Genomic DNA, 24,080 nt, shown 5'->3' on the forward strand with positions numbered 1-24,080 from the left:
TTTTTCTCACTTCTCCTACAATGGACAGATGGCACGCAGAATCCTATAAAAAAAAAAAAGAGGAAGAAGCACAACTGAGTTCCCTGAGCCAACGTCCATCTACCACTTTCAATGCAAGAGTGCCTACGAGCATGTGCAGAGGGCACTCCGCTTCCCACTGTCCTCCATTGCAGACTCCTGTGTGTCAGGACTGATCAACGGAAGCAACAGGGCTGTTTGCTTACATCTGCCACCCTTTAAGGTCGCTTGGAAAGGGGGAAAGGCTGCCCGACTATTGCGTATTGTTTTACTTCTTTATTTATTACATTTATTTCTTGCCCATCTGGGAGGCTCGTGATGCCCTAAATCAGGGGTCTCCAACCTTGGTCCCTTTAAGACTTGTGGACTTCAACTCCCAGAGTTCCTCAGCCAGCAAAGCTGGGAGTTGAAGTCCACAAGTCTTAAAGGGACCAAGGTTGGAGACCCCTGCCCTAAGTACCAGTGGATGTAATAACAGATAGCAGGATTGATACTGGCCAGGATTCTTATCGACTGAACTGGCTGTGATGTGATGCAGGGACAGCCTCCGAGCGTGTCCTGAACTCAGAGCAGAGCAAAACACAGAACAGAGCTGGAAGGGACCTGGGAGGTCTTCTAGTCCAGCCCCCTGCTCAAGCAGGAGATCCTGGACCATTGTAGACAAGTGGCTGCCCTGTCTCTTCTTAAAAACCTCCAGGGATGGAGTGTCCACAACTTCTGGAGGAAACTCGTTTCATTGTCAGGAACTTTCCTATCTGAACTGTACAACAAGTCGATTTTAAAATATAAAAAAAATAATAGAAGCTGCAGAGCCTCTCAGACCATCGTCTCTGCTCCCTGGTTTCTTCAGGGATCCAGGAGTGATCCATGTTTTAGAATCACAGATGTGGGAGGAACCCTAGGGGTCATCTAGATGAACTGCCTCCTCCTTGTACCACCCTCCAGAGCAGGGGTCTCCAACCCTGGCAACTTTAAGGCTTGTGGACTTCAACTCCCAGAATTCCTCAGCCAGAGAAGCCACAAGAGCATTGATTCCCAGTCTTGGAAACTTTAAGAGGGTTGGACTTCAACTCCCAGAATTCCCTGTGCTGACTATGGAATTCTGGGAGTTGAAGTCCACCTTTTCTTTAAAAACACGCCTCTCAAGCATCTCTGACCAAGGACAGCCATGGGAGGAAGGGAAGGGCCACAAAAGTCATTTTTTTTTATCCCTGCTGTGGAGACCCTCGTCTCTGACATACCCACCCAGCTTCTTGTCAGGAGGCATTTTCATTTTCACAGCCCATGTTTCCTCTCACCATCTTCCCGGCCACAGGCCCTCAAAAAGCCCCTTGACCTCTGTTCCTTCCTGCCCACCATCCTGGCAGAGGCTTGAAAAAACATTTTAAAAAGTGAAATTGTGAAGACAAGAAAGCAGAGAAAAATTAAAAAAATATGCAGGACCAGCCCATGGGAGGTCATCTAGTGCAGGGGTCTCCAACCTTGATCACTTTCAGACTTGTGGTCTTCAACTCCCAGAATTCCCTGTGCTGACTATGGAATTCTGGGAGTTGAAGTCCACCTTTTCTTTAAAAACACGCCTCTCAAGCATCTCTGACCAAGGACAGCCATGGGAGGAAGGGAAGGGCCACAAAAGTCATTTTTTTTTATCCCTGCTGTGGAGACCCTCGTCTCTGACATACCCACCCAGCTTCTTGTCAGGAGGCATTTTCATTTTCACAGCCCATGTTTCCTCTCACCATCTTCCCGGCCACAGGCCCTCAAAAAGCCCCTTGACCTCTGTTCCTTCCTGCCCACCATCCTGGCAGAGGCTTGAAAAAACATTTTAAAAAGTGAAATTGTGAAGACAAGAAAGCAGAGAAAAATTAAAAAAATATGCAGGACCAGCCCATGGGAGGTCATCTAGTTCAGGGGTCTCCAACCTTGATCTCTTTCAGACTTGTGGACTTCAACTCCCAGAGTTCCTCAGCCAGCTTTGCTGGCTGAGGGACTCTGGGAGTTGAAATCCACAAGTCTTAAAGGGACCAAGGTTGGAGACCCCTGATCTAATCCAACCCGCTGCTCAGGCAGGAGACCATAAACCATTCCAGACAAATGGCTGTCCAATCTCTTCTTGAAAAGCTCCAGTGAAGGAGCGCCTACAACTTCTGGTGGCAAGCTGTTCCACAGGTTAATTGTTCTTGCGGTCAGGAATCTTCTCCTTAGTTCCAGGTTGCTTCTCTCCTTGATTACTTTCTATCCATTGTTTCTTCTTTTGCTTCAGGGGCTTTGGAGAATAGCCCACCCAGAGGGATTCAAACTGTCCCCCCTGGCTGGAGCAGGCTGGAGCTTGCAGCCCTCCTTGGGACTCCGTGGGGCCCAAAAGGATTGGTGAGGCACGATCTTCTTCAGACCAGGGTCAACTAAGAAAAACCATGCTGGGCCAGGCATCGCCACAACCCTTGAAACACCTGTTGTGGTCCGCCAGCAGCCTGCGGAGCTGGCAACGGAGTCGGACAGAAATGAGACTGAGAGTGTGGGCCAGTCCTGGAGGCTGGGGAAGGCCCGGATGAGGGCTCTGCGTCAGAGGCTGAGGTGAGGCCAGGGCCATCGGGGAGTGAGGTGCGGACTCCAGAGCCTCCAGAGGCGGACAGTAGCGAGGCAGAGGAACAGGAGGAGCCTGTTCCTAATGCACGCGTGAGAAGAGCTGCCCGAAGGCAAGAGCAGCTCAAGCAAAGAGGACGACTCAGGAGTAGGGCCAAGAGATGATTGGCTCCTCTCATAAGGCTTAAAAGACCAGCAACGGTGTTTGTGCTCTTTGCCAGAAAACAATGTTGATAGCTTTGTCTTGTTGCATTTATTTTGTATCGGTGTCTTCTGAACTTGTGCCAAGAAAGGCCTTTGGCAGTTTGCCTAATTGGACCAAGGTTGATGATAGGACTGAGGAATTTGTGTTGGGAGGAATTTGCTTTAGTTTAGTTGAACTACACTGAGAATGAGTTAATTCTCAGCTGTTTGAATAAAGTTTGTTTGTTTTTACACGGACTGAGTTTCTTACTACCTACTTGGGTCTGGGTCACAACAACATCAGCAGTCTCTCAGCCTTCCGGCTTATCCAAATCCCACCTCTATCCCGAGCAGAGGACCAGCTCCCATGGGGGCCCGACCCATGGCAGCCGGGGTGCAATTCTGGGCCCTTCCCTGTGGGCTGAGATCAGAGGCAGGTATCCTGGGTGCCTGGCTTACCCATTGCAACCTGAAAGCAGAAGGAGCAAAACCCCCGGCTTGTCTTTTCAGTTCATTCTTCGCAGTGATTCCATCATCCCAGCCTCCTAACATTTTAACTTTTATGTACTGTTTTAATATTTTAACATTTTATTGCGTACCATCCAGAGTCCCTCTGTGAGAGAGGAGCAGTTTAAAAATGAGAGAGAGACAAAGAGAGAGAGAGATGATACCCAGAGATAGATGATAGGGATAGATAGATGATAGACAGATAGACCGACTATGATAGATAGATAGATAGATAGATAGATAGATAGATAGATAGATAGATAGATAGATAGATAGATAGATAGATAGATAGATAGGGACAGACAGACAGACAGACAGACAGACAATAGATTGAGACAGATAGCTATAACTGGATAGTGAGACAGAGAGAAAGAAAGAGAAAAAGAAAAAGAAAGAGGGAAAAAGAGGGAAAAGAGAGAGGGAAAGGAAAGGAAAGGAAAGGAAAGGAAAGGAAAGGAAAGGAAAGGAAAGGAAAGGAAAGGAAAGGAAAGGAAAGGAAAGGAAAGAGGCAGGCAGGCAGGCAGCAATAGAAATATACCGAGAAAGAAAGAAAGGAAGGAAAAGAAAGAAAGAAAGAAAGGAAGGAAGGAAGGAAGGAAGGAAGGAAGGAAGGAAGGAAGGAAGGAAGGAAGGAAGGAAGAAACAGACAGGAGGGGCCCTCTCTCCCTCCCTCCCAAAGAGGTCCCAGCCTCTGCCAGGGCTGCCAACTCATGCTCCTTCCTTCCTTCCTTCCTTCCTTCCTTCCTTCCTTCCTTCCTTCCTTCCTTCCCTCTTACCTGCAAAGATCACGGAGCAATAGGCATCGCTGACGTCCGTGTCTGGCGTCTGGACCTGCTGGGCATGGAGGATGAAGACGCGGAGCATTCTCGGGAGCAGTCTGGGCCCGTCTGGGGGGGGGGCCGCTGGATGTCCACTTGCTCTGCCTTCAGGCCAGCCAGTCACCCTCTGCACCCGGGCCAGCTGAGCTGCTCTTGGCGCAGGGCTCAGCCACAGTCCGGGAGCTCTTAAAGGGGCAGCGCATGGCTGAGCAGCAGAGCCGTGAAACCCAGGGATGCTGTGCTCTGGGGGTCTGGCCCTGGGGGTTGGGCTAGTTTAAGGGTAAAGGAGCTGGAATGGGATTCGGCTAGCAACGGGGCGGAGGAGGATCCTGGCTGGAGTTCACACTTCCATGCGTGTGCACACACGCAAACACACATAGACATTCAGACTCAGCCCAAACACCGGGCAGTAAATAGAATAACAGAGCTGGAGGGACCTTGGAGGTTTTCTAGTCCAGGGGTCTCCAACCTTGGCAACTTTAAGCCTGGAGGACTTCAACTCCCAGAATTCCCCAGCCAGCAGAGCTGGCTGGGTAATTCTGGGAGTTGAAGTCCTCCAAGGTTGGAGACCCCTGTTCTAGTCCAACCCCCCTACACAAGCAGATCACCTTCTACCATTCCAGACAAGCAGTTGTCCAGTCCTTTCTTAAAATCCTCCAGTCTTGGAGCACCCACAACTTCTGGAGGCAAGCCGTTCCACTGGTCAGTTGTTCTCCCTGTCAGGAAATTCCTCCTTAATTCCAGGTTGCTTCTCCCCTTCTCAAATTCCTTCCATGCACACCTGCAAACACACAAATCTCCATACGTTCGGGTCCAGCCCAACCAGGAGCCAGTTGCAGAGGGAAAGCACACCTTCCGTGTTTGCTTTCTTCTTGCTGGATTTTTAACTGACAGAGAAGGGAAAGCAAGCAAGCATTTGGGAAATTTTTCGGCCCCAAAAGAGTTTACCTGGATCCAGCCAGGTGTCAGTTTTGGAAGACAATTTTCTTTTTGCTTCTTAACTGCCACATATTTTAGCTGGGGAAGTTGGGAGGGGGTTGTTGTTGGAGCAGTAGAAAGTTAGTCATAACAACTTTCTGTATTCAAGGACTTTTGCCTGCGTCTGATGGAGACTGCCTGAAGATTGTATCCAATTGAGTGTGAACAGTTGATTGGACAATGTGATGAACTTGTATGTGTGGGGCAGGGCTGTGAACTGTCAACTGGGTGTGGAAAACCTGGAAGCTTTCAGTTTCCTGTTTTCCCAGCTGTGCCAACATGACACCTGTAATAAATTGGAACTTTGAGGAACCTCAAGCCTCAGAGCTTTATTTCGTTGGGGGTTTGCCTTGGAACCCTGCCACCAGGTTGAAGTCAATTTTGTGCCCCGATTTACACACAGGTGTACCAAAGAATAAAACCGCAACCCACCGCAAAGTCACAACCGAGCCACTCAATGTAAAGCCCCCTGCAATGCTCTTAATAAAAACTATGGTCCAGCGTCCACCTGAGGGGGTTTTTCCAGCTGGATGCTGCCTTATGGAGGTCCATCTTCCCCCTTGGCCTAAAAGGGACAAAAATGGGGGTACATGGAACCTGGGGACCAGGCTGTTTCCCCGGAGAAAACCGTCTCTGATCAAGCAGAGATTCAACCTGGAAATAAGAGAGAATTTTCTGACTTAAATTAAAATTAAATTAAATGACAGAGAGAACAATCAACCAATGGAACAGAAGTTGCATTGGGGGATGGACTAGATGACCTGCAAGGTCCCTTCCAACTCTTGTTAATCTGTTACATCTCTATGATCTGGTTTTTTTGAGGCGGGGGGGGGGGGGGGGGCTGCTGGACCATTCTTCTTCTCACTAGACCCGGTAGAGAAGACCACTTGGAGAAGATGGCTGTGCACCAGCTGCTGAAGGAGCAACGGTTGGGTGGCCATCCTGACCTCATCCTGTCCTAGTGAAGGGCCCAGACTCTGGCTACTGGCCTTCTGACCTCCTCCGAGGTGGGCCTCCAAAACCTCCTCTCTTGCTAGACCAGGTAGAATGGGGGAATCTACCTGGAGGAAAGATCTCCAGAAACCAAGGAGGAAGCCATCAACAGCTAGACATCTCCACCTGTGGGACAGGTGTGGTTCTACTGAACTGGCCGGTGTTGGTCAGCAAGGGGCCTGTAGAGCTTTATACACTCCCTCCTGAGCCCGATAGCCCCCTTGAAGAGAATTACAGGTAGTCCTCAACTTACAACAGTTCATTTAATGAACGTTTGTTTGAAATTACAATAGCACACTTTTTAAAAAAAAGTGACTTATGGCAGTTTCTCACACTTATGACCCTTGCAGCATCCCCGTGGTCACATCATTTATATTCGGATGCTTGACCACTGACTCACGTTTATGACAGTCACAGTGTCTCAGTGTTACATGATCCCCGAGTGTTACTGACTTAACTGGAGTGATTTGCTTAACAACTGTGGCAAGAAAGGTCGTAAAATAAGACATAATTCACTTAACCAATGTTTCACTTAGCAACATACATTTTGGGCCGAATTGTGGTCGTAATTCGAGGACTACTTGTAATGCAGGGGATTAGATTTAGCCCCGAGAAGCCGTAAAGAAGATTAACCTAAGTGCCTCCCATCCATCATGTGGGAAGCTATAAACCAGAAATTTAGCCACTTTTAAGACTTGTGGACTTCAACTCCCAGAATTCCCCAGCCAGCCATGGGAGTTGAAGTCCACAAGTCTTAAAGTGGGCAAATTTGGAGAGGCCCGGCTCTAAACAGATGTTTTCAAACTTGGCAACTTTTAAGCGCTGGATGAGGAATTTTAGAGCTGGGGTCCACCGGTTTGAATGTTGCCAAGTTTGAAAATCACTGCTCTGAACCGAGCCAATCAGGATCCAGCCGATTGGCAATATTCCATCCATCCATCCATCCTCTAGAGCCGGGCTCTCCAACCTTGCAACTTTTAAGACTTGTGGACTTCAACTCCCAGAATTCCCCAGCCAGCCAGTCCTGCTTCCTCTTCCTGTCGCAAATCCATATTCTAAGACAGGGGTCTCCAACCTTGGCAACTTTTAAGACTTGTGGACTTCAACTCCCAGAGGTTGCCAAGGTTGGAGAGCCTTGGTTTATATACAATGGGCCAATTGTATGAAGCATGTAATACTGCCCATCGATGCAAATGGAAATGGATCCTTTGAAGGGTCACCACTGCATTCTTTTTAGAGTTCAGGATGTTTTCCAAAGTAGAATTTCCCAAAGTGTTCTGCTTGTTTCTAGGATTTGTGGGTGCTTCATCACTGGAGGTCGGTACCCCACTATCCTGTCGGAGCTGAAGAAGCTTCTTGGATAAGAGGCGAAATGTCTTCAAAAGAAAAAAAAAACAGAAGTCCACAGTTGCCTCCTGAAAAAGCACCTTTGGGACAACCATGGCCTGGATGACTGAGAATCTCTATAGACTTTTAGCTACACAATTTGGGTTGCACACCCTTGGAATGGTGTGGGAGGAGGAATGGATTTTTAGAGAAAAAATTGCAGACTACAGGAACCATTTTCACTACTCAGGTGACCCTGAAGATGCAGAGAAACTTCCAGTGCTTCGAAGACCCTCTGAAATGCTAGAGTCTCCTGCCTGGGCAAGGGGTTGGACTGGAAAACCTTCAAGGCCCCTTCCAACTCTGTTATTCTATGCATCCCAGTGCCCCAACATCTGTAAGAAATCCCCCCCCGACCTCTTCTTTCTCCCAGAAGAACCCTGCGCTGGAAGGCAAAACTTCCTCTGAAGCCACCCAGACAAGAGTTTTAAAAAACCCTTCATGTTAAGCCTGCACCAAATCCTGTCCCTCAAGCAACAGAACAAGACAAGATGCAGGAATAAAAAAAATCTCCAGCTACTTGAAATTCTGACTTCTGTGTTAGGCGATACAATGATGTCAAGAAAAGGGTTGTGGGCCATTGGTCTTGGCAAGGACTTTCAATCCTTCACCAAGGGTCTCCTGCTAGAAGAGGGGGTTGGACTAGAAGACCTCCAAGGTCCTCACCACCCTTTTATTCTACTTTCTAAAGGTCTGCAATTGTCCGATAAACTTCTGGCTCCCATTTGGACATTTACATCTCAAATTATTCTATTTTATTCCAACTTCATTTTAAATTGTATCTTATCCAATTCCATTTTAAATTAAGTTTCTGGAACTCTGCACTTTGATATGGGCCAAGGGCTAATCAATAAATAAAGAATACATAGGTAAAGGTAAAGGTTCCCCTCGCACATACGTGCTAGTTGTTCCCGATTCTAGGGGGCGGTGCTCATCCCCGTTTCAATGCCGAAGAGCCAGCGCTGTCCGAAGACGTCTCCGTGGTCATGTGGCCGGCATGACTCAACGCCAAAGGCACATGGAACGCTGTTACCTTCCCATCAAAGGTGGTCCCTGTTTTTTTACTTGCATTTTTTACCTGCTTTCGAACTGCTAGGATGGCAGAAGCTGGGACAAGTAACGGGAGCTCACCCCGTTATGCAGCACTAGGGATTCAAACAGCTGAACTGCTGACCTTTCGATCGACAAGCTCAGCGTCTTAGCCACTGAACCCTCACATCCCTCCAAAGAATATAAAAAGAATACATTTACATCTGGGGAAGTGGAAGCAATTTATCCTGGAATTCTGCTGGCTTGGATCATCTAGCGTTTGATGCTGTGTTGTTGGAAGTGCTAAATATGATGACAAAATGCCAGGCAACGGGGGCTAATAAAGCTGCTGAGCAGGAGACCCCCCATCAATTTGTCTGCGGTAGAAACTCTGGGTGCCCAAGTGACGTCCAGAGGACTTTATTCTGCAAATGGCACAAGCGTGGGGCCATTTCTACCACTCGGAATCAAAAATAAAAACCCAACCACTTGGCTCTACGGTAAGAATTTATTTAAGCACTTCCAATGTTACTGTGGAAGGAACCAAAATCACTACACAATTTTAATAGCCTACTTCTTGAAGGAACCGAAGTGAATACGGCATGAAAATCTTCAAAAGGAACCAAGTAAAAAACAAAACAAAACAGGAACAGAACACAAAGAAGCAACTGGACCCTAAATGAAATTCTGCAGAGGCACTTCCCGTCTTCGTATCACGTTAAACTCTCTTTTTCCGTATCTTCTTTTTCTTTCTCCTCTGCTGGGCTCTTGATTATGAATTTCTGAAAAGATGGACAAATTTTTGAAGTCTTTATGACAAATTATAAGAGGGCGAAGTGTTTATTTTTTTCCCCAAATGCTAATCAGTTGCCCCGTTTTGAGAAACTCGTTTTCTTTCTATCATTTTATCTGCACTTTTCCAAGTGTGGCACCCAGGCCTCTACACAAAACTTCAGGGATCTAAGAAAGGAGAATACTTGCAGCTCAGGATTGACATGAGGGGTCTCGAGTGTTCTCTGCACTTGGTTTGCTTAAAGACATTCTGTGACCCAATTAGGGAATATCATCAGTGCCAGAAGGGGGTAGGGTTGCAGAGAGGAGGGGGAGGGGGAGTGTGGGGTCCTTGGTGCTCTCTGAGCTTGGTGGTTTCCTTGCAGACACTTCATGACCCAAACTAGGTAACATCATCAGTGCTAGAAGGAGTGTGGTTTGCAGTCAGTCTATATTCTAGTGATTTGCCAATTAGTGCTGGTGGGGGTGGTCTTAAAAGAGATTCTTTGGTTGGGCAGTTTCCTGATTGGTTTACTTGATTGTTGGTCTGATGTTAGCCTTGGGAGTTTATCTATGCTGGTCTGGCTGCTGACTGCAGGGGGGAAGTGCTGGGGTCTTTTTGTTCAGGGCTCTGCATTAATGGTGGTCTTATTCTCAGTCCCTTCCCCAAGGATTCCTAGAACGGAGTCTGCTTTTCACAACTACCAGAGTCATCCTGCCCACTGCACAATCCACTAGGGCAGGGCTCTCCAACCTTGGCCACTTTAAAGACTTCTGGACTTCAACTCCCAGAATTCCCCAGCCAGCCATGCTGACCCCTGCACTAGGCCATCGAAATCTTTTTTTCCTAACAAGTGCAGGCAGCTTAGAGCTTTCCCATAGAGGCTGAGGACAGGCCTTCTTCTCTTCCAAATCGATTCACGCTTACCGTATTTTTCGGCGTATAAGACACACATTTTCCCCCCTAAAAGAGGCTGAAGATTTGGGTCCGTCTTATACTCCGAATGTAGCTTTTTCTAAGCTTTTTTTCAGCCCTAATGAGGCGCTAGCAAGTGGAGCGATCTTCCGTGTTTTGCCTGCTTTTCTCATTGCTGCTCCCTCTCAGCTGTGCTTTAGAAGCTGTTTTTTTATCCCCAAGCAGGGGATAAAAAGCGCAAGTGTGCTCAAAACCAGCAAACTAATGTGCTGAAGCTGACCAGACTAAGGACGCTAGCCAGATGAATACCTGGTAGGCAGATTTTTTTTTTCCTATTTTCCTCCCGAAAAAATAAGATGCGTCTTATACTCTGAAAAATATGGTACTCGAACCCTGATCCAAACTGGGTCACTAGCACTGATGTTACCTAGTTTGGGTATTGAAGCCAAGCTCAGAGAGCACCCAGGACTCCTCGTTTCAACTCTGAGCTGCAAATATTCTCTCCTGTGTGTGTGTGGTGTAACTTGGGGTCTCCACACACCCTCTGCAGCCCACTCCCTCCGGTCCATTGCGATGCTAGAGCAAGTCGGTTCCCCGATTACTAAGGATTTGGGAAACGGCTTAAGAAGCAAGACCTGCCATTCACCAGTTTAGAGAAGGTGGCAAGAAAGAAAATGAGGAAACTTCTGATGAGATATGGGAAATACAGGTAGTCCTCAACTTACGACAGTTCATTTTGTGACTGTTTGAAGTTACAACAGCATTGAAAAGTTACAATAGCAGTGAAAAAGGTAACTTTATGACCATTTATCAGTTACAAGCCTTCCTTGCAGCATCCCCATGGTCTCGTGATTTACACTGGCCGCTTGATAGCTGGTTCATATTTACGACGGTCGCAGTGCCTCGGGGTCATCTCGGGCCCTTTTGGGACCTTCTGACAAGCGAAGTCAATGGGGGAAGTCAGATTCACTTAACATCCCGTGTTACTAACTTAACCACTTCAGTGATTCACTTAACATCCGTGGCACGAAAAGTTGTAAAATGGGACAGAATTCACTCAACAAATTTCTCACTTAGCCACAAAGCTTTTGGGCTCAATGGTGGTCGTAAGTCGGGGACTAACTGTGGTTACTAGGATCCTTTGAACCTTGCGGCTTTCTCCTTGATCATCCCTACCACAAAGACCCTGGGAGAATCTTTTGTGCGGAGATCCTTGGAATGGGACCCACTGGGCTTTGGCCAAGAGCCCAGCGGCATTCTTCTCCAAGGCCATGGCAGAAAAGACCGGATTTACATCCTGCTCCTCAATGTCACCCTTGGGGTTCCTTGCCCAGATGGACAAGCGGTACCTCCATGTTCTGCTGGTGAAGCTGAGACTGGCAGTGGCTCTTCATAGAGGCTTCGTCCACACAGAAGCAGGAGCAGATCTGACAAAAGTAGCCGGCTTTGGGGACAAGGAAATCTAAATCTAGAATGAAGACCACAAAACGAAGAAATTATATATTAACAAGGACCATTTCAGTTCATTTTTTCATCTCTCTCTCCCATCCCATCCCATCCCATCCCATCCCATCCCATCCCATCCCTCTATTCTATCTATCTCCTATCTATCAATTTATCCATCTATCTCCTTCCTTCCTTCCTTCATCTCCTTCCTCTCTCTCTCTCTGTCTCTCTCTCTCTCTCCTTCCATCCATCCATCCGGTCTTTGAAGGGAGGGGGACACACACAGAAAATCAACTCTTAACCACTCAGATATCAGTACTGAGTTCAAAGTACAGCGAAGACAAACAAGCAGCCATTCTCGGCAAGTGACCTCTGCTGAACCCTGAAGACCGTTTTCTTTCAGAGTCTGCTGCCCCAAACAGACCTACCTTTCAGCTGGCTGGGAGGCTTCGGTTTCTCTGAGGAATCTACTTTTCTCTGTTTGCTTTCCGGTTCTTCACATTTGGATTCCATCCGATCTACAATAGCGACAGATATTAGTTCAGATTAGCAAACATGGTAACTGAGCCTGTGCTGCCATCATGCCACACTCTTTACATACGTGGCTTGTAGCTGAGGAGTGGCTGCCCACCCATCCGCCCACCTGTAGATGACCAGGCTGAGCCCGAGTGGGGGGGGGGGTGTCAAGTACGCCATCAGTCTGGAGTCGCTCTGTGCCCACAAGAGATCCAAGCCCAGCCCACCTGGGATTCTGCTGATCCTTATCTGCCGCCAATTTGCCTTGTAGAGTGTTGTCATGTAATAAACAAACCCGTTTTCATTTGAACTCCAGATTTCCTATGCTTGACACTGTCCCCTCCCTACTCACTTGCTTCTCCAAGCTTCAGATTTATTTATTTAGAAAATGTATATGGTCGCCCTCTCACTCTCAGCTACGCTGGATGGCATCACAAAAAATAGAAGCCCCATATGCAATAACAACGAGCACAATAAATCCCCACCCCTATCCCAACTAAGGAACTATCAACTCAGACAAATAAGCTAGCAGTAAAAAAACGACAACCGCCCAAGGAACCCCCAAGGCCACCCCCATCAGTATGACAGGGCAAGCCACTAGTATACCAAATGAGAGCAAACCTGACAGCAGTCACTTGATGGGCTCCCTCCCTCCCACTCCTGGTTCCCCAAGCCCATTGGCAGAACCGGGTCTCCCGGGCCTCGCAAAAGAGGGTCAAAGTGGGGGCCAGCCTGATCTCTGGGAGGAGGAGGATGTTCCACAGGGAGGCTCCCACCACAGAGAAGGGCCACCTTAAGAGACAGGACCCGTAACGTTCCCTGCCTCTCCCCTCTGGTGGGTCAGGTGGATGTCACTGGGAAAGAGGGTCTGCCAGGCCACGAAGGGCTTTGAAGGCGACAACCAGCACCTTGAATTGCACCTGGAGGGAAACTGGCAGCCAACGCAGCTCCTGCAGGAGAGGCAACACGCAGGCATCCCTGGGCCTGCATAAAACCATGCGGGCTGCTGTGTTTTGAAGCCACTGGAGCTTCCGGATGCTTTTCAAGGGCAGCCCCACATAGAGTGAGTTGCAACAGATGCTGCCCTGCTTGGCCAGATCATGCGAAGGAGAGAGCGACGGCTGCAGCCATGAGAGCAGAGCCAAGACGGGGCCAAGCACACGGCAAGGTGCTCCTTTCTCTCTCTCTGGTTCCTACCTCTGCAAGGCTTTTCGCTGGGCTGCAAAGGAGCAGCCTCACTGTCCTTTCCCAAGACCGTATCAGGGCTCAGCTCAGGGCTCTGGGCAGCTGGTTTGGATGCCGCCTGTGGTTCTCCAGCTGCCATGCCCTCTGTGGAAATCCCGGGGCTTGGGGATGGCATCGCTACAGCGTCTCCCTTCCTCTCCTCCTCAGAAGTGGCTGCTGAGCTTCCTTCCACCTCCATTTCGATTGCTTCAGCCGCAGGATCCTCTCCAGGCCTCACCCCACCTGTCACAACACAAATCTCAGTAATAGAGTTGGGTGTTTATTTAAAGTGCTTACTGAGCCGCCCGCCCATCTTTCAACCAGCTCAATCCAAAAGCATATAAAACCCCTTTGGAAGAGGATATTTGTAGCTTGGGGCCTTGGTGCAGGAGGAGGAGTCCAGGAGAAGCCCCAAGCCAAAGACCGGGGCAGTCTGGGGCAGCGCCACCCCATCCAGAACAAAGGAGTTTGAAGTCCCGTATCTTGAACCTCCGTCCACCCAAAGCCGTTTCTTCCTGCCAGGGTTTGGCCGAAGGCTGCTGTCCTTCATCGAGGCCCTCACAGCCTCCAGGGCTTCCCTGCATTTGTCCAGCTAAAATCTGGAATGGCCAAAACCTTCGTTTCTGTTGAATCGCAACTAATCCAAAGTGGATTTGGCTGAGGTCCGGGACATGACACTTTGGTTATTTTCCTTTTTTCTATTTACAATTATGTGCAAATAAAGGGGACACTTCGGAGCCTTCTGAGGTCGGTAGTTCTCAGTTTAGGACTACAATTGAGCCCAAAACGGTCTGTTGCTAAGTGAGACATTTGTTGAGGTTTGCCCCATTTTATAACCTTTGCCATAGTTGTTAAGTGAATCACTACAGTTGTTAAGTTAGTAACATGGGCTTGTCCTGACTTCCCCGTTGACTCGGCTTGTCAGAAGGTCACAAGAGGGGCTCACGTGACCCCGGGACACTGCAACCGTCATCAATACGAGCCAGTTGCCAAGCACCTGAATTTTTATCACATGACCGTGGGGGAGGCTGCAACGGTCGTTAAGTGTGAAGAACAATCATAGGTCAGTTTTTCCAGTGCCGTTGTAACTATGAACAGTCACTAAATGAAGTGTTGTAAAGACTACCTGTATACAATGGGGGGAGGTGGGATCTTCCATTTGATCCATTAACCAACCCCAGTAAGGCCCACCCCAACCAGACAGCCTTTTCCACAGAGTCCAATTCCCACCCACCGACCCCCAAAACAAGGGAGGGCAGTTTCTTTACAGTAGCCAGAGGCCCTTAGATTTATATACCACTTCACAGTGCTTTATAGCCCCCTCTAAGCGGTTTACAGAGTCAGCGTATCCCCTCCCCTCCCCCCAAATCCGGGTCCTCATTTGACCGACCTCAGAAGCACGGAAGGCTGAGTCAACCTTGAGCCGGTCGGCATCGAACTCCTGGCAGTGGGCAGAGTTCTTGCCTGTAATCCTGCACTCTAACTACTGGGCCACTATGGCTCTCTTGCCCCCGGAGGTTCCTTCTCCCACCTGCTACGTGAAGGCAGCCTTACCGAGCGATTGCTGCTCCTCCTGGGAGTCGCTTCCCTTGCTGGAAGACTCCTCCTTCTGGTTCCCAACCGGCTCTGCGGAGAGAAGGGGCACCTTTAGGTTTCTGGCCTGGTCCTCCCCACTCAGCTTCCGCTGCTTCTCGGAGGGCCTCTCCACACCAAGGCCGATCCGCTTCCTACCTGTCTGCAGCTGCTTGCAACCTGAGTCAGATTCAGTGAGTGTGTCTGTTTGCTCCACGTCTTTTCCTTCCTCCTTGTCTTTATGCTCTAGCTCAGTCTTTTTCCTACCTCGCTCTACCTCCTCTTCCGCGGGGCTCTCATCTTCAGAACCCCCCAGGTGGCCTGCAGATGCTTCACCCTCCAGAGGTTCACCCCGAGCGCTTTCCCTCCGTTCTAGTGGGGGCTTGGCTGGAATTTTAAAGTTTTCTGATTCCACAGAAGACTGGAGGTTCTCTTCGGCTCTTTCCTCCGGTGCCATTTTGGTTGCTCCTTCCAAGTTTCTGCTGGCGGATGTGCCGGGTTTGTCTTCCTCCTCCTCTTCGCTGCCCACCTCGTCGACGGTAACAAAGCTAAACTCTTCTTTCAGGCGGTTGAAGTCTTCCAAGAAGTCTTCGTCGTCTTCGGTCACTTCGTCTATAGTCATCAAGGGCTGGTCGTCACTGTCTTCGTGAATCTCGTCCACTGTGACTAAAATGCTGGGATCGTCCGGGATCTGGGAAGAGAGAAAATCTCCGGCGTCTTCAAGCCCTCCTTTCTCGTCTTCCTTGCATTTGAGCATCTCCTCATCCTTGAATTGGGAAAGCTGGTTCAAGGGAAGCTCTTCCACCTCTCCGATCTCATCCACCGTCACTAAAGGCTCCGTTTTAAGATCCGGCTCGCTCTCCCCTGGAGCAAAAGGCCCCTTGGCCGTCTCCGGGAGAGTGATGTCCTCTTGCTCGGAGATCTCGTCCAAAGTGACCAGCGACTGTGGATCTTTAATATCTTCATCGATCAGCTCCTCCTCTTCGTTCACTTCGTCGACCGTGACCAGTCCCTGGCCGTCATCGGTCATGGCTTCTAAGCTCAGAAGGTCCGCTTGGCCCATCCCGCCTTCGTCTTCTCCGATTTCATCCAAGGTCACGAAGGAGACCTCGCTCTCAGCCGCGGGGCCAGCCACCCCCTTGCCTTTCTTCCTCTTGGAGCTTGGTTCGCAGGGAAGGTTCTTCTTTGGGGGCTCCTTCCTTTTGCCCCTTACGGGGTTCTTCCTAGGCTGAGGGGGCTCAGCTTCATCCACAACTTCATCCATGGTCACAAACTCATCCAAATTAAATGGAAAAAGCTCCTCTTCCTACAGAAAGACAAAGGAAGGGGGGGAAAACAAAAAAAACCCGTTTTACACTATTTGATTTGTAAACGACATAGACACACACATCATTGTGGCAGGTATCGGAAGTAAAGAAAAAGGAAAAAGGAAGCATGCAGGCAACACAAGAGTCAGAGGATGGTTTAGAACGACTTTACAACCTGTGGACGTCAACTCTCATAATTCTACAGGATGTAAAGTGGACATAGCTGCCCACCCTTGCTTTAGAGGGCAATCTGGGATGGAGGAGATCTTTTAATGGTTCAAAGCAGCAGATTAAGCAGCTGGCTTGTCTTTTTGGAATCTATTTGTGTATCCATCCATATATCCAATCTCTCTCTCTCCCTATCTCTCTCTCACATTTGTGCCCACATTTTAATGGATGAGAGCCAGTTGAAAGTTATGGCTAAAAACAGGGAGCTCCTAGTTCTGCCTTCAGCATGGAACCAACTGGGTGACCTTGGTCCAGTCCCTCTCACACAACCCTAGGAAGGGGGAAATAGCAAACCACTTTAGAAAAACCTGAGCCAGAAAACTACAGGAACTAATCCAGGCAGGAGTCAAGATCGACCTGCAGGCACCCTCCCACAAACTTATATTGCTAAAGACAACCCCAGAGTGGAACAAGGCAGTTTTAGGCAAGTCACCAACTGCAACAATTCATTTTTCAGCAAAAATATTTTCCCTAGAAGTGGCTAACAGTGAAGTTAAATGGATAGGGCTCCTTAATTATTAGGGCTGGGTAACAATTTGGATTCGGTTTTGGGAAAGGTTTAGGCACAGAGTCAGTAACGCCTTAAAAGAGATGGCTGGAGACTTCTGGCTACGAGTTGAAGTCCACCAGTCTTAAGGTTGCTCAGTTGGGAGGCCCCTAGCCTAAAGTCAGGGGTGGTACTTAGATCTGGCCTGCAGGGCCACCCTGGAAACCGCGAAGGACCAGCCCGTGGGGCCGCTGCCAGCGAAAACGGAGCTCGGAGGGCTGTGTACAGCCCCCGCGAGCTCCGTTTTCGGACCTGCACGCGGCCCCTCTGACCTCCGTTTTCATTGGCAGAGGGCTGCAGGAGGCCATCGCAGCTGAAAACGTAGCTTGTGAGCCAGTTTTCACTGGCAGAGTGCTTGGGCTGCCATAGGCGCCCCGACACGAGTGACATCAAGCTGCCCGCTGCCCCCCCAAGGTCAACCCAACCCTCAATGAATTCAAATTTGATACCCCTGCCTAAAGTATTTCCCACATACCATTCCCCTCAGTTACAGGAACTGTGTTAATTGGCTCGCTTACCTCTTTGGGTTTAGGATTGCTTTTAGAGCTTCGGGTATTTCTCTCAGCAGACACCTGGGGAAGAGAAGTGGGAAGATGGTGAGCAATGATGACAGTGACTTCGTAAGGGCAATTAATCATTAAAGAGGTGGCATTCTTTACACGCTACAAGTTGAGACCGTGCCAATCGTTCTTAAGACCCGAGTATTCAGCGCACTGGTGGTTTTTACGGGTAACTTATCTGACTTCAGGATCGAGTCTACACAAAGTAGCCGGGATACCGCACGAGAAGCCGCAGCTCGCAACGGGAGAATCTCAGGAACCGCCAATGGAAGGAAGGAACGAACACCGCGTGTCCGTTCGGAAATCTGCATCGTGAAGAGCCGGCTCTTTCCTCCCTTCCGCCAAACGCATCCAGGTTTAAGCCGCTTCTGAACGCACCTCCCAATCGACGCTGCACGGCACCAACCGGTTTGGTGGCACCGCCGAATGCAGCAGCCGCGTACTGGGAGGGGACGGGGACTCGTTCAAGGACTGGAAGAAGCATCAAGGTTAGGGACCAGCCAGCGCTTTAATCCCCTCCTCACCTTATTGCCGGCGGCATCCCTCTTGAGGTTGGAGGATCTACTGTCTTGCTCTCGGCTCTGCTTTGGACTCCCCTTGGTCTCCGCCGGGGGGTCCTTGTCTTGCTGCGAGGAGCTCTTCCCACCGCCTAACGCAACCACCACCGAACTCATGCTTAGCTTAGACTTGGCGCTATCTGGGACATTGGACCGGCCATTCGCCGGCCTTTGCTGACTCGTTGGTTTGGGCGCCGGAGTCTTCTCAGCTACGCCTGGGCTCTTGGTGGCCGGCTTGCCGGCCGGCTTCTTCTCTTTCCTTCGAGCCGAAAGTCTGGTCTTGGGTGGGTTCAAAGCCTTGGGGACAGGAGCAGCCTCTGAGTCGGCTACAGTCTCTGCCTCCGGCGCGCTCGCTTTGCAGGATTCCTCGGCTTCAGCTTGTCCCGGTCCTTTCCCTTGCGGGGTCTTCGTCACAATTTCCTCGGGGTTCTGTACCTTGGCCTTCTCTTCTGGGGTCTCTTCCAGTTTGATTTCTTGAGCGCTTGAAATCAAGTCTTTAGGGAGCTTCTCCAGGATCACTTCAACCCTGGTCATCTGCAGCAGCTGAGCCTTTACCTTTTCCTTCGTTTCCGCCGCTGCTGGCTCAGCTACCTCCGCAGTCACCTGAGAGGCGCTAGAGGGGCCCTCCAACTCTTCCTCCACCTTCACCTTCACCTTCACCCTGGGAGCAAGCGTCTCTGCTAAGCCGACGGTGGCTTCAGGACGATCTGCTTCCGGAGAGGCCAACCTGTTACTGGAGAGAGGGTCAGTACTTGGCATTTCCTGCAGGGCAGCTTCGGTGGAGCCCGGCCCCAAGCCTGCCCTTGTCTCTTCTTCCGTGGCTGAGGCCGAGAGGGCTCCGGTGGTTTCTTCGTTCGAGGCACCTTGAAATTCTTCTGCCTTCCCAGGAGCTAATTCTTCCTTTGCCTTCTCTCCGCCAGGCGGAGAGGCCTTTCTCGGCAATTCCGGGTCAGGACGATCTGTTTCTTTTTCTTCCTTTTCCAGAGTGGAGGACAAAGTGCCGGCTTCTTCAGCTTTCAGGTCTGAAGACTTTGAATCCTGGCCTGTGCTTGGAGCGCCAAGCCCAAAGTCTTTTTTTAACGCTTCCGGGTCTTCTTTCAAGTCTTTGGTCTTCAGAGGCTGGGAAGCTGCTTCCCCTCCCATCTTCTCACTATCCAAGCGCTCAGTCTCTGTGTTTGGGATAGCCTCTGAATCAGAACCGTGGTCTTCCGTGGCCTCCGTGGGAGGAACAGCAGATGAGGGCACCACTCCTGATCCTTCGGGAATTGTTTTCAAGTCAGGGCTAAATGTATTTAAAAAAACAGAACAAATCAAGCTATGTTGAGAACGCCACAGTTATCAATTACCTCTTGATGCCAACGGCTGGGATTTCCCGAAGCACTAATGGCTCAGGATGGGGAGATCTAACTTATTCTACTAACCTCGGTTGAAGCATGGGTGAAACACTTCTAAGTTACCTATCATTATGGCAGGCAACCCTAAAGGGCTTCTTTGAAGCTCACTGCACAGGTGCCCTGTTGACCCCAGAACTGAGAGGATTAGAACTTAAGGCAGAAAAAAAAACACCCCACATACAAATACACAGAGAACTTGTGCTTGGGTGTGAATGAGTTGCTTAAACTGAGAAGGGAAATGTTAAGAGTTTGTCCACAGGACCAGCAGGCTGGCCCTAAGGAGCCCCAACGAGTCAGGGCACTTCCACGGGGAATGGAAATATCCACATGCAAAAGGGTAAACTCGAGGGGATCCCAAGTGCCTAACAGCTTCCAAGGAAATCTGAATTATGAGACAGGTGTATGGGATAATACTACAGAGGAACATTTTCAAAAACATCAGCAATTTCAACAGCCCTGGCTGAAAGCCTGTTTTGTTTATTCGTTTCCCAACGGTTTTCAGCCAAATAAATGCCTTCTGGAATTCTCTACGGAGATCTTCCATTTCCCCCTCCTTCCCTCCCTCCCTCTGGGACAATCATCTGCCATTATCTTGTGATTCCAAAGAAAGTGTGGATTATTTAGGAAAATGGGCCGCAGTCTCAATATCACTACAATAGATGATGACAGGACACCAAAACTGGATCATGGACAGGAATCATCATTTGTAGGGCCGGCACAAGAAACACAAACCAGACAGAATAGCAGACAGTTATGCAAAAAAAAACAACCACCCCTCAGTTGTCCTCAGAATCGGTAAGAGAATCAGGCATGAACTGATCGCAAACTTCATAGGCCTTTGTCATCACAGGAAAGGTTCTTGCAATTTTCTGCAAAAAAGGCTAGAGGGCAGAGCCCTGCAAAACAGGGCCAATTTGAAAAAATCAAGAGCCGGTCACTAACGGAGGCTGCAAATCTCTGCTCTTTCAAACGAGGTCTGGATTTTCCAACAGCCAGCAAGGAAGAAGATGACAAACAACAACGGAAAGATGGAGTCTAGAGAAGTCAGACTGACTCCATTCTGAACGCGATTCCAAAGCCGAATGCAAATCTGTTCAGGGTTTGGCTGGGACTTTTTGAGCTGTGTTCTTCCATTCAACGGTGTTGATATTCTAGGCATCCTGTTCAATCCTAAGAGATACCCTTCCCTAACAAGTATCTTACATAATATAGGTGGAAAGGGACTGCAAGGCAACAGTTAACGATAAATAGCAGCCAGTCAGTCCTGCAAAAGCAGGTTTCTAAACTAAAATTTCCACGGATGTGTAAAACCCCCTTCCCTTATTTTGCTTTTCACGCTGAATTTCTTTTCTGCTGGAAGAAGGATGAAAAAGTTGTTCAAAGTCCATTCAATCTCCTTAATCAAAGAGGGTTATTATTCGTAAGCAACCTACCAAGAATATTTCAAATAGCTTTCAAGGAATACGGAAATCAGACTTAATTCGCTTGGGAGAAGAAAAATGATATTTTAAGAGGAGAAAAAAAAAACTTGGGTGGTTTGGAGACCTCGCAAATTTGAAACCATTTGATAAAACAAAATATAACAAAACTAGGATTCGTAAATAAGAAAGGAAACATGCTGCAGAAATACAGAAAAACCAGAAAATAAAAATAAAAATTGCAGGAACTTGACAAGTTCTCTTGATTTCAGGGAGCGTTAAAGAGCTTATTCCGCAGTCGTGTTCCGACACTCGCTTCGGACTACTGAGGAACTGAATGAAAAGGACAATCCATAGAGTAATAAAAGACCAAGCAGTTTGGAAGTCAAAGGGCAGCATCCAACTTAACAGAGTAACAGAGTTGGAAGGGACCTTGAGGTCTTCTAGTCCAACCCCACTCTCAAGCAGGAGACTCTAGACCATTTCAGACAAGTGGCTGTCCAGTCTCTTCTTAAAAGCCTCCAGTGATGGAACTCTTGTTCCCAGCTCAAAATTCAGTTAGTGTTCGGTTATTTTGTTCTGCTTTCTTTGGGAGGGGGGGGGGGGAGAGAGAGGGGGGACAGAAAAAAAATATTCAGGACAGCTGCCAGGTCCCCTCATCGAGAAGAGGACCTGCTCATCACATTTGTGTCACCCGTCGTAATTGCTGGCAAATGCTGGAAAGGTTTCATCAAGCATGCCTGATTGACTGTGAAGCCATAAATATGTTTCTCCAGGCTTTCCCAAAATACGACTGATAAGAACAAGGCAAAAGGGAAATTAAGCTTTCTTTCTGTTTCCACAGCTTCAAAGGTCTTCTTACTTCCATCTCTATCAGTATAAGAAGCCCCATTTACAACCGGGTGTCCAACCTTGGCAGCTTGGCAAAGCCTGGCTGGGGAATTCTGGGAGTTGAAGTCCACAGGTCTTCAAGTTGCCAAAGTTGGACACTCTTGCTTTATACCTTAACGAGGAGGTTCTTCCATTTTAAATCGAAGTGCCTAAAAACCCAGTTTAGAAAGTAACAGCTCTGAGCAGCTAACAGCCGTTCTGTTCCCTCCCTTTGGCAGAACAGGCAGAAAGAGAGCGTGAAACATGGAGCTGTTTATGGAGAGTCACCCTGGAGTGTAGCTGCCCCCAGTTTAACCCAGAAATTCAAACATTTTCTGATGGGAAACACCGAGACTTTTACAGGGGAAAAGACCAGGGTGCCCATATGCCAGTGCTCTCCATAGGCCACGTGCAGAGACCATCAAAAACTCAAGAGGCTGGATGTGGAGAAGTAAGTACTCTAAAAACAGTATTTTATTAGTTGTAGTAAAATAAAATACACAAAACCTGCTCCAAGTCTACATCATCATATAGTTAGCGAACACCACAGATATTGTTTCAAAGGTTCTGGTTGCCTGAAGTACATTTATTTTAAATGTATATCTACAATATATAGAGATAGGCAAATTATATTTATGGATCTAGAGTAAGCTAGGAAGAGATGGGTTTGGGGTTACAAAAGACATTTTGAAAGGAAAATGTCCTTTATTGTGCATTAAAATATCTTTGTCCCCTTACTGGTCTATTGATAAATATATAAATTAAGTCCCAATACGACTATTTGAACTTTGTGTTACCTCTCCATGGTTTGTAGTGTTTCAACCTCTGAACGTAATTTAGCAGTTGCAGCCCAGGGAGTGACCTCCTGGGCTGCACTCAAACGGCTTGATAAAGTCACTTATCCCAGGTCCCAAGTCAACCAACTTAGAAAAACGAATCACGTTAAAAGAAGGCATGACAAGGCACCAGGATTTAAAAAGCACCGGCATTCAAAAATGTCGGTTGGATACCCCCCCCCCCGACGACAGGTGGTGGAGTCACTTCTCAGGGCTCACCTGTGTCCCAGGAACAAAAGACAACTGAGACGGATGAACAGAACTACAAGCATGCATTGAAAACCCCATTTATTCTTTCAACGGCAGTAGTTTCATGCCAGGTCCATAATGAGGCAAAGGAATGAGGGAAGTGGCAGGCATTGGTTCTTAAAAGCCAGAATTCAAGGCTTAGCACAAAAAGGAAAAAATGAGAATTTGGCTTGCTTTAGTCAATCACAATTTAATTCTCTCCAATCCGATCCCACCCTATTCCCTGTCTCACACACACGCACGCACACACACACACAAATACAAGCACACACTTTGGATATCAATGAAAAAATACCTCTCTTGCCCCGCTTCTTGCTTTTTCACTTCTTTTCTTACAGCATCAGCCTGTTAAAAAAAAGTTCAGCTTTTTGATATGCAAAAAACAGTACAACGATATGACTGCCTAAATGGAAAAAGCTGGAAAATCTTTGGACACTGGTTAACAAATCATGGTATAAATTCTGAAAGCTACATTCTGTTCTACCCTCATTTGCAACCCTGCCCAGATGGCAAATTTCCAGCTAGCTATTCCTCAATCATCCTTCACCTGGCAACAAAAAAAACCCTAACACCTGTATACCAACACGACATTAGAAATTACTAGCATTCTCTGCATTCAGAGCCATCCTGAATAGGTAGGGCTGCAAACTAATGCAAGACAAAGAGGCTAAATAAATGAAGATGACTTACAGCTGTAGGTTCTATTCTGGGTGAGCGCGAGACCGTCAGCTCCACTTCTCCCAAACTGTAAGGATATCTTTTTAAGAAGCGACACATGGACGCCGCGGACTCGGCACTGTTCAGCTGGAAAATGGCCTTCAAAATTCAAAGGGGCAGAAAATCAACATGGAAGGACCTGAACTTGTAGCAAAGGCTGCATTTCTCCCAAGGGAGCCTTGAAGGGGGCAAGTGCCTTCCCATCAGCCCCTTGAAAGGAAGGCTCTGCGTGGGTCTGATGTGGATCTTTAAAGACCAGCGCAGTTTTTCCAACTCTTAAAAAAAAAAAGTTTTTAAATACTCCCCTCCAACCTGACCAGGAGCGTTCCTTGAAACCGAGAACAGACTATACCGGTAGTTCTCGATTTACAACCATTCATTTCGTGCAGGGGGCATCAAACTCACATCGTAACGGCGGCGTCACGTGACGTATCGGGATTTTCCCCCCCTTTCACTA

At 48.3% G+C, this 24,080-nt stretch overlaps 1 protein-coding gene across 5 annotated transcripts in view; it reads right to left on the reverse strand.

The window, feature by feature from the left end:
- Window positions 1–8,989: 8,989 nt before the first annotated feature.
- Window positions 8,990–24,080, reverse strand: part of ZNF638 (zinc finger protein 638) — a 48,470-nt gene continuing 33,379 nt past the window's right edge. For all 5 annotated transcript variants that reach the window (XM_058192479.1, XM_058192478.1, XM_058192477.1 and 2 more), the window contains 10 exons: window positions 23,597–23,722; window positions 23,202–23,251; window positions 18,107–19,421; window positions 17,541–17,594; window positions 15,100–16,246; window positions 14,923–14,994; window positions 13,342–13,611; window positions 12,057–12,146; window positions 11,532–11,650; window positions 8,990–9,277 (listed from right to left, as the gene is read on the reverse strand). In XM_058192479.1, the coding sequence (XP_058048462.1) occupies window positions 9,209–9,277; window positions 11,532–11,650; window positions 12,057–12,146; window positions 13,342–13,611; window positions 14,923–14,994; window positions 15,100–16,246; window positions 17,541–17,594; window positions 18,107–19,421; window positions 23,202–23,251; window positions 23,597–23,722 (3,312 nt within the window). In that variant the 3' untranslated portion in view covers window positions 8,990–9,208. The remainder of the gene's footprint in view (window positions 9,278–11,531; window positions 11,651–12,056; window positions 12,147–13,341; window positions 13,612–14,922; window positions 14,995–15,099; window positions 16,247–17,540; window positions 17,595–18,106; window positions 19,422–23,201; window positions 23,252–23,596; window positions 23,723–24,080) is intronic.

The sequence above is a fragment of the Ahaetulla prasina genome, chromosome 8, assembly GCF_028640845.1.
Source record: "Ahaetulla prasina isolate Xishuangbanna chromosome 8, ASM2864084v1, whole genome shotgun sequence".
Lineage (NCBI taxonomy): Eukaryota > Metazoa > Chordata > Lepidosauria > Squamata > Colubridae > Ahaetulla > Ahaetulla prasina.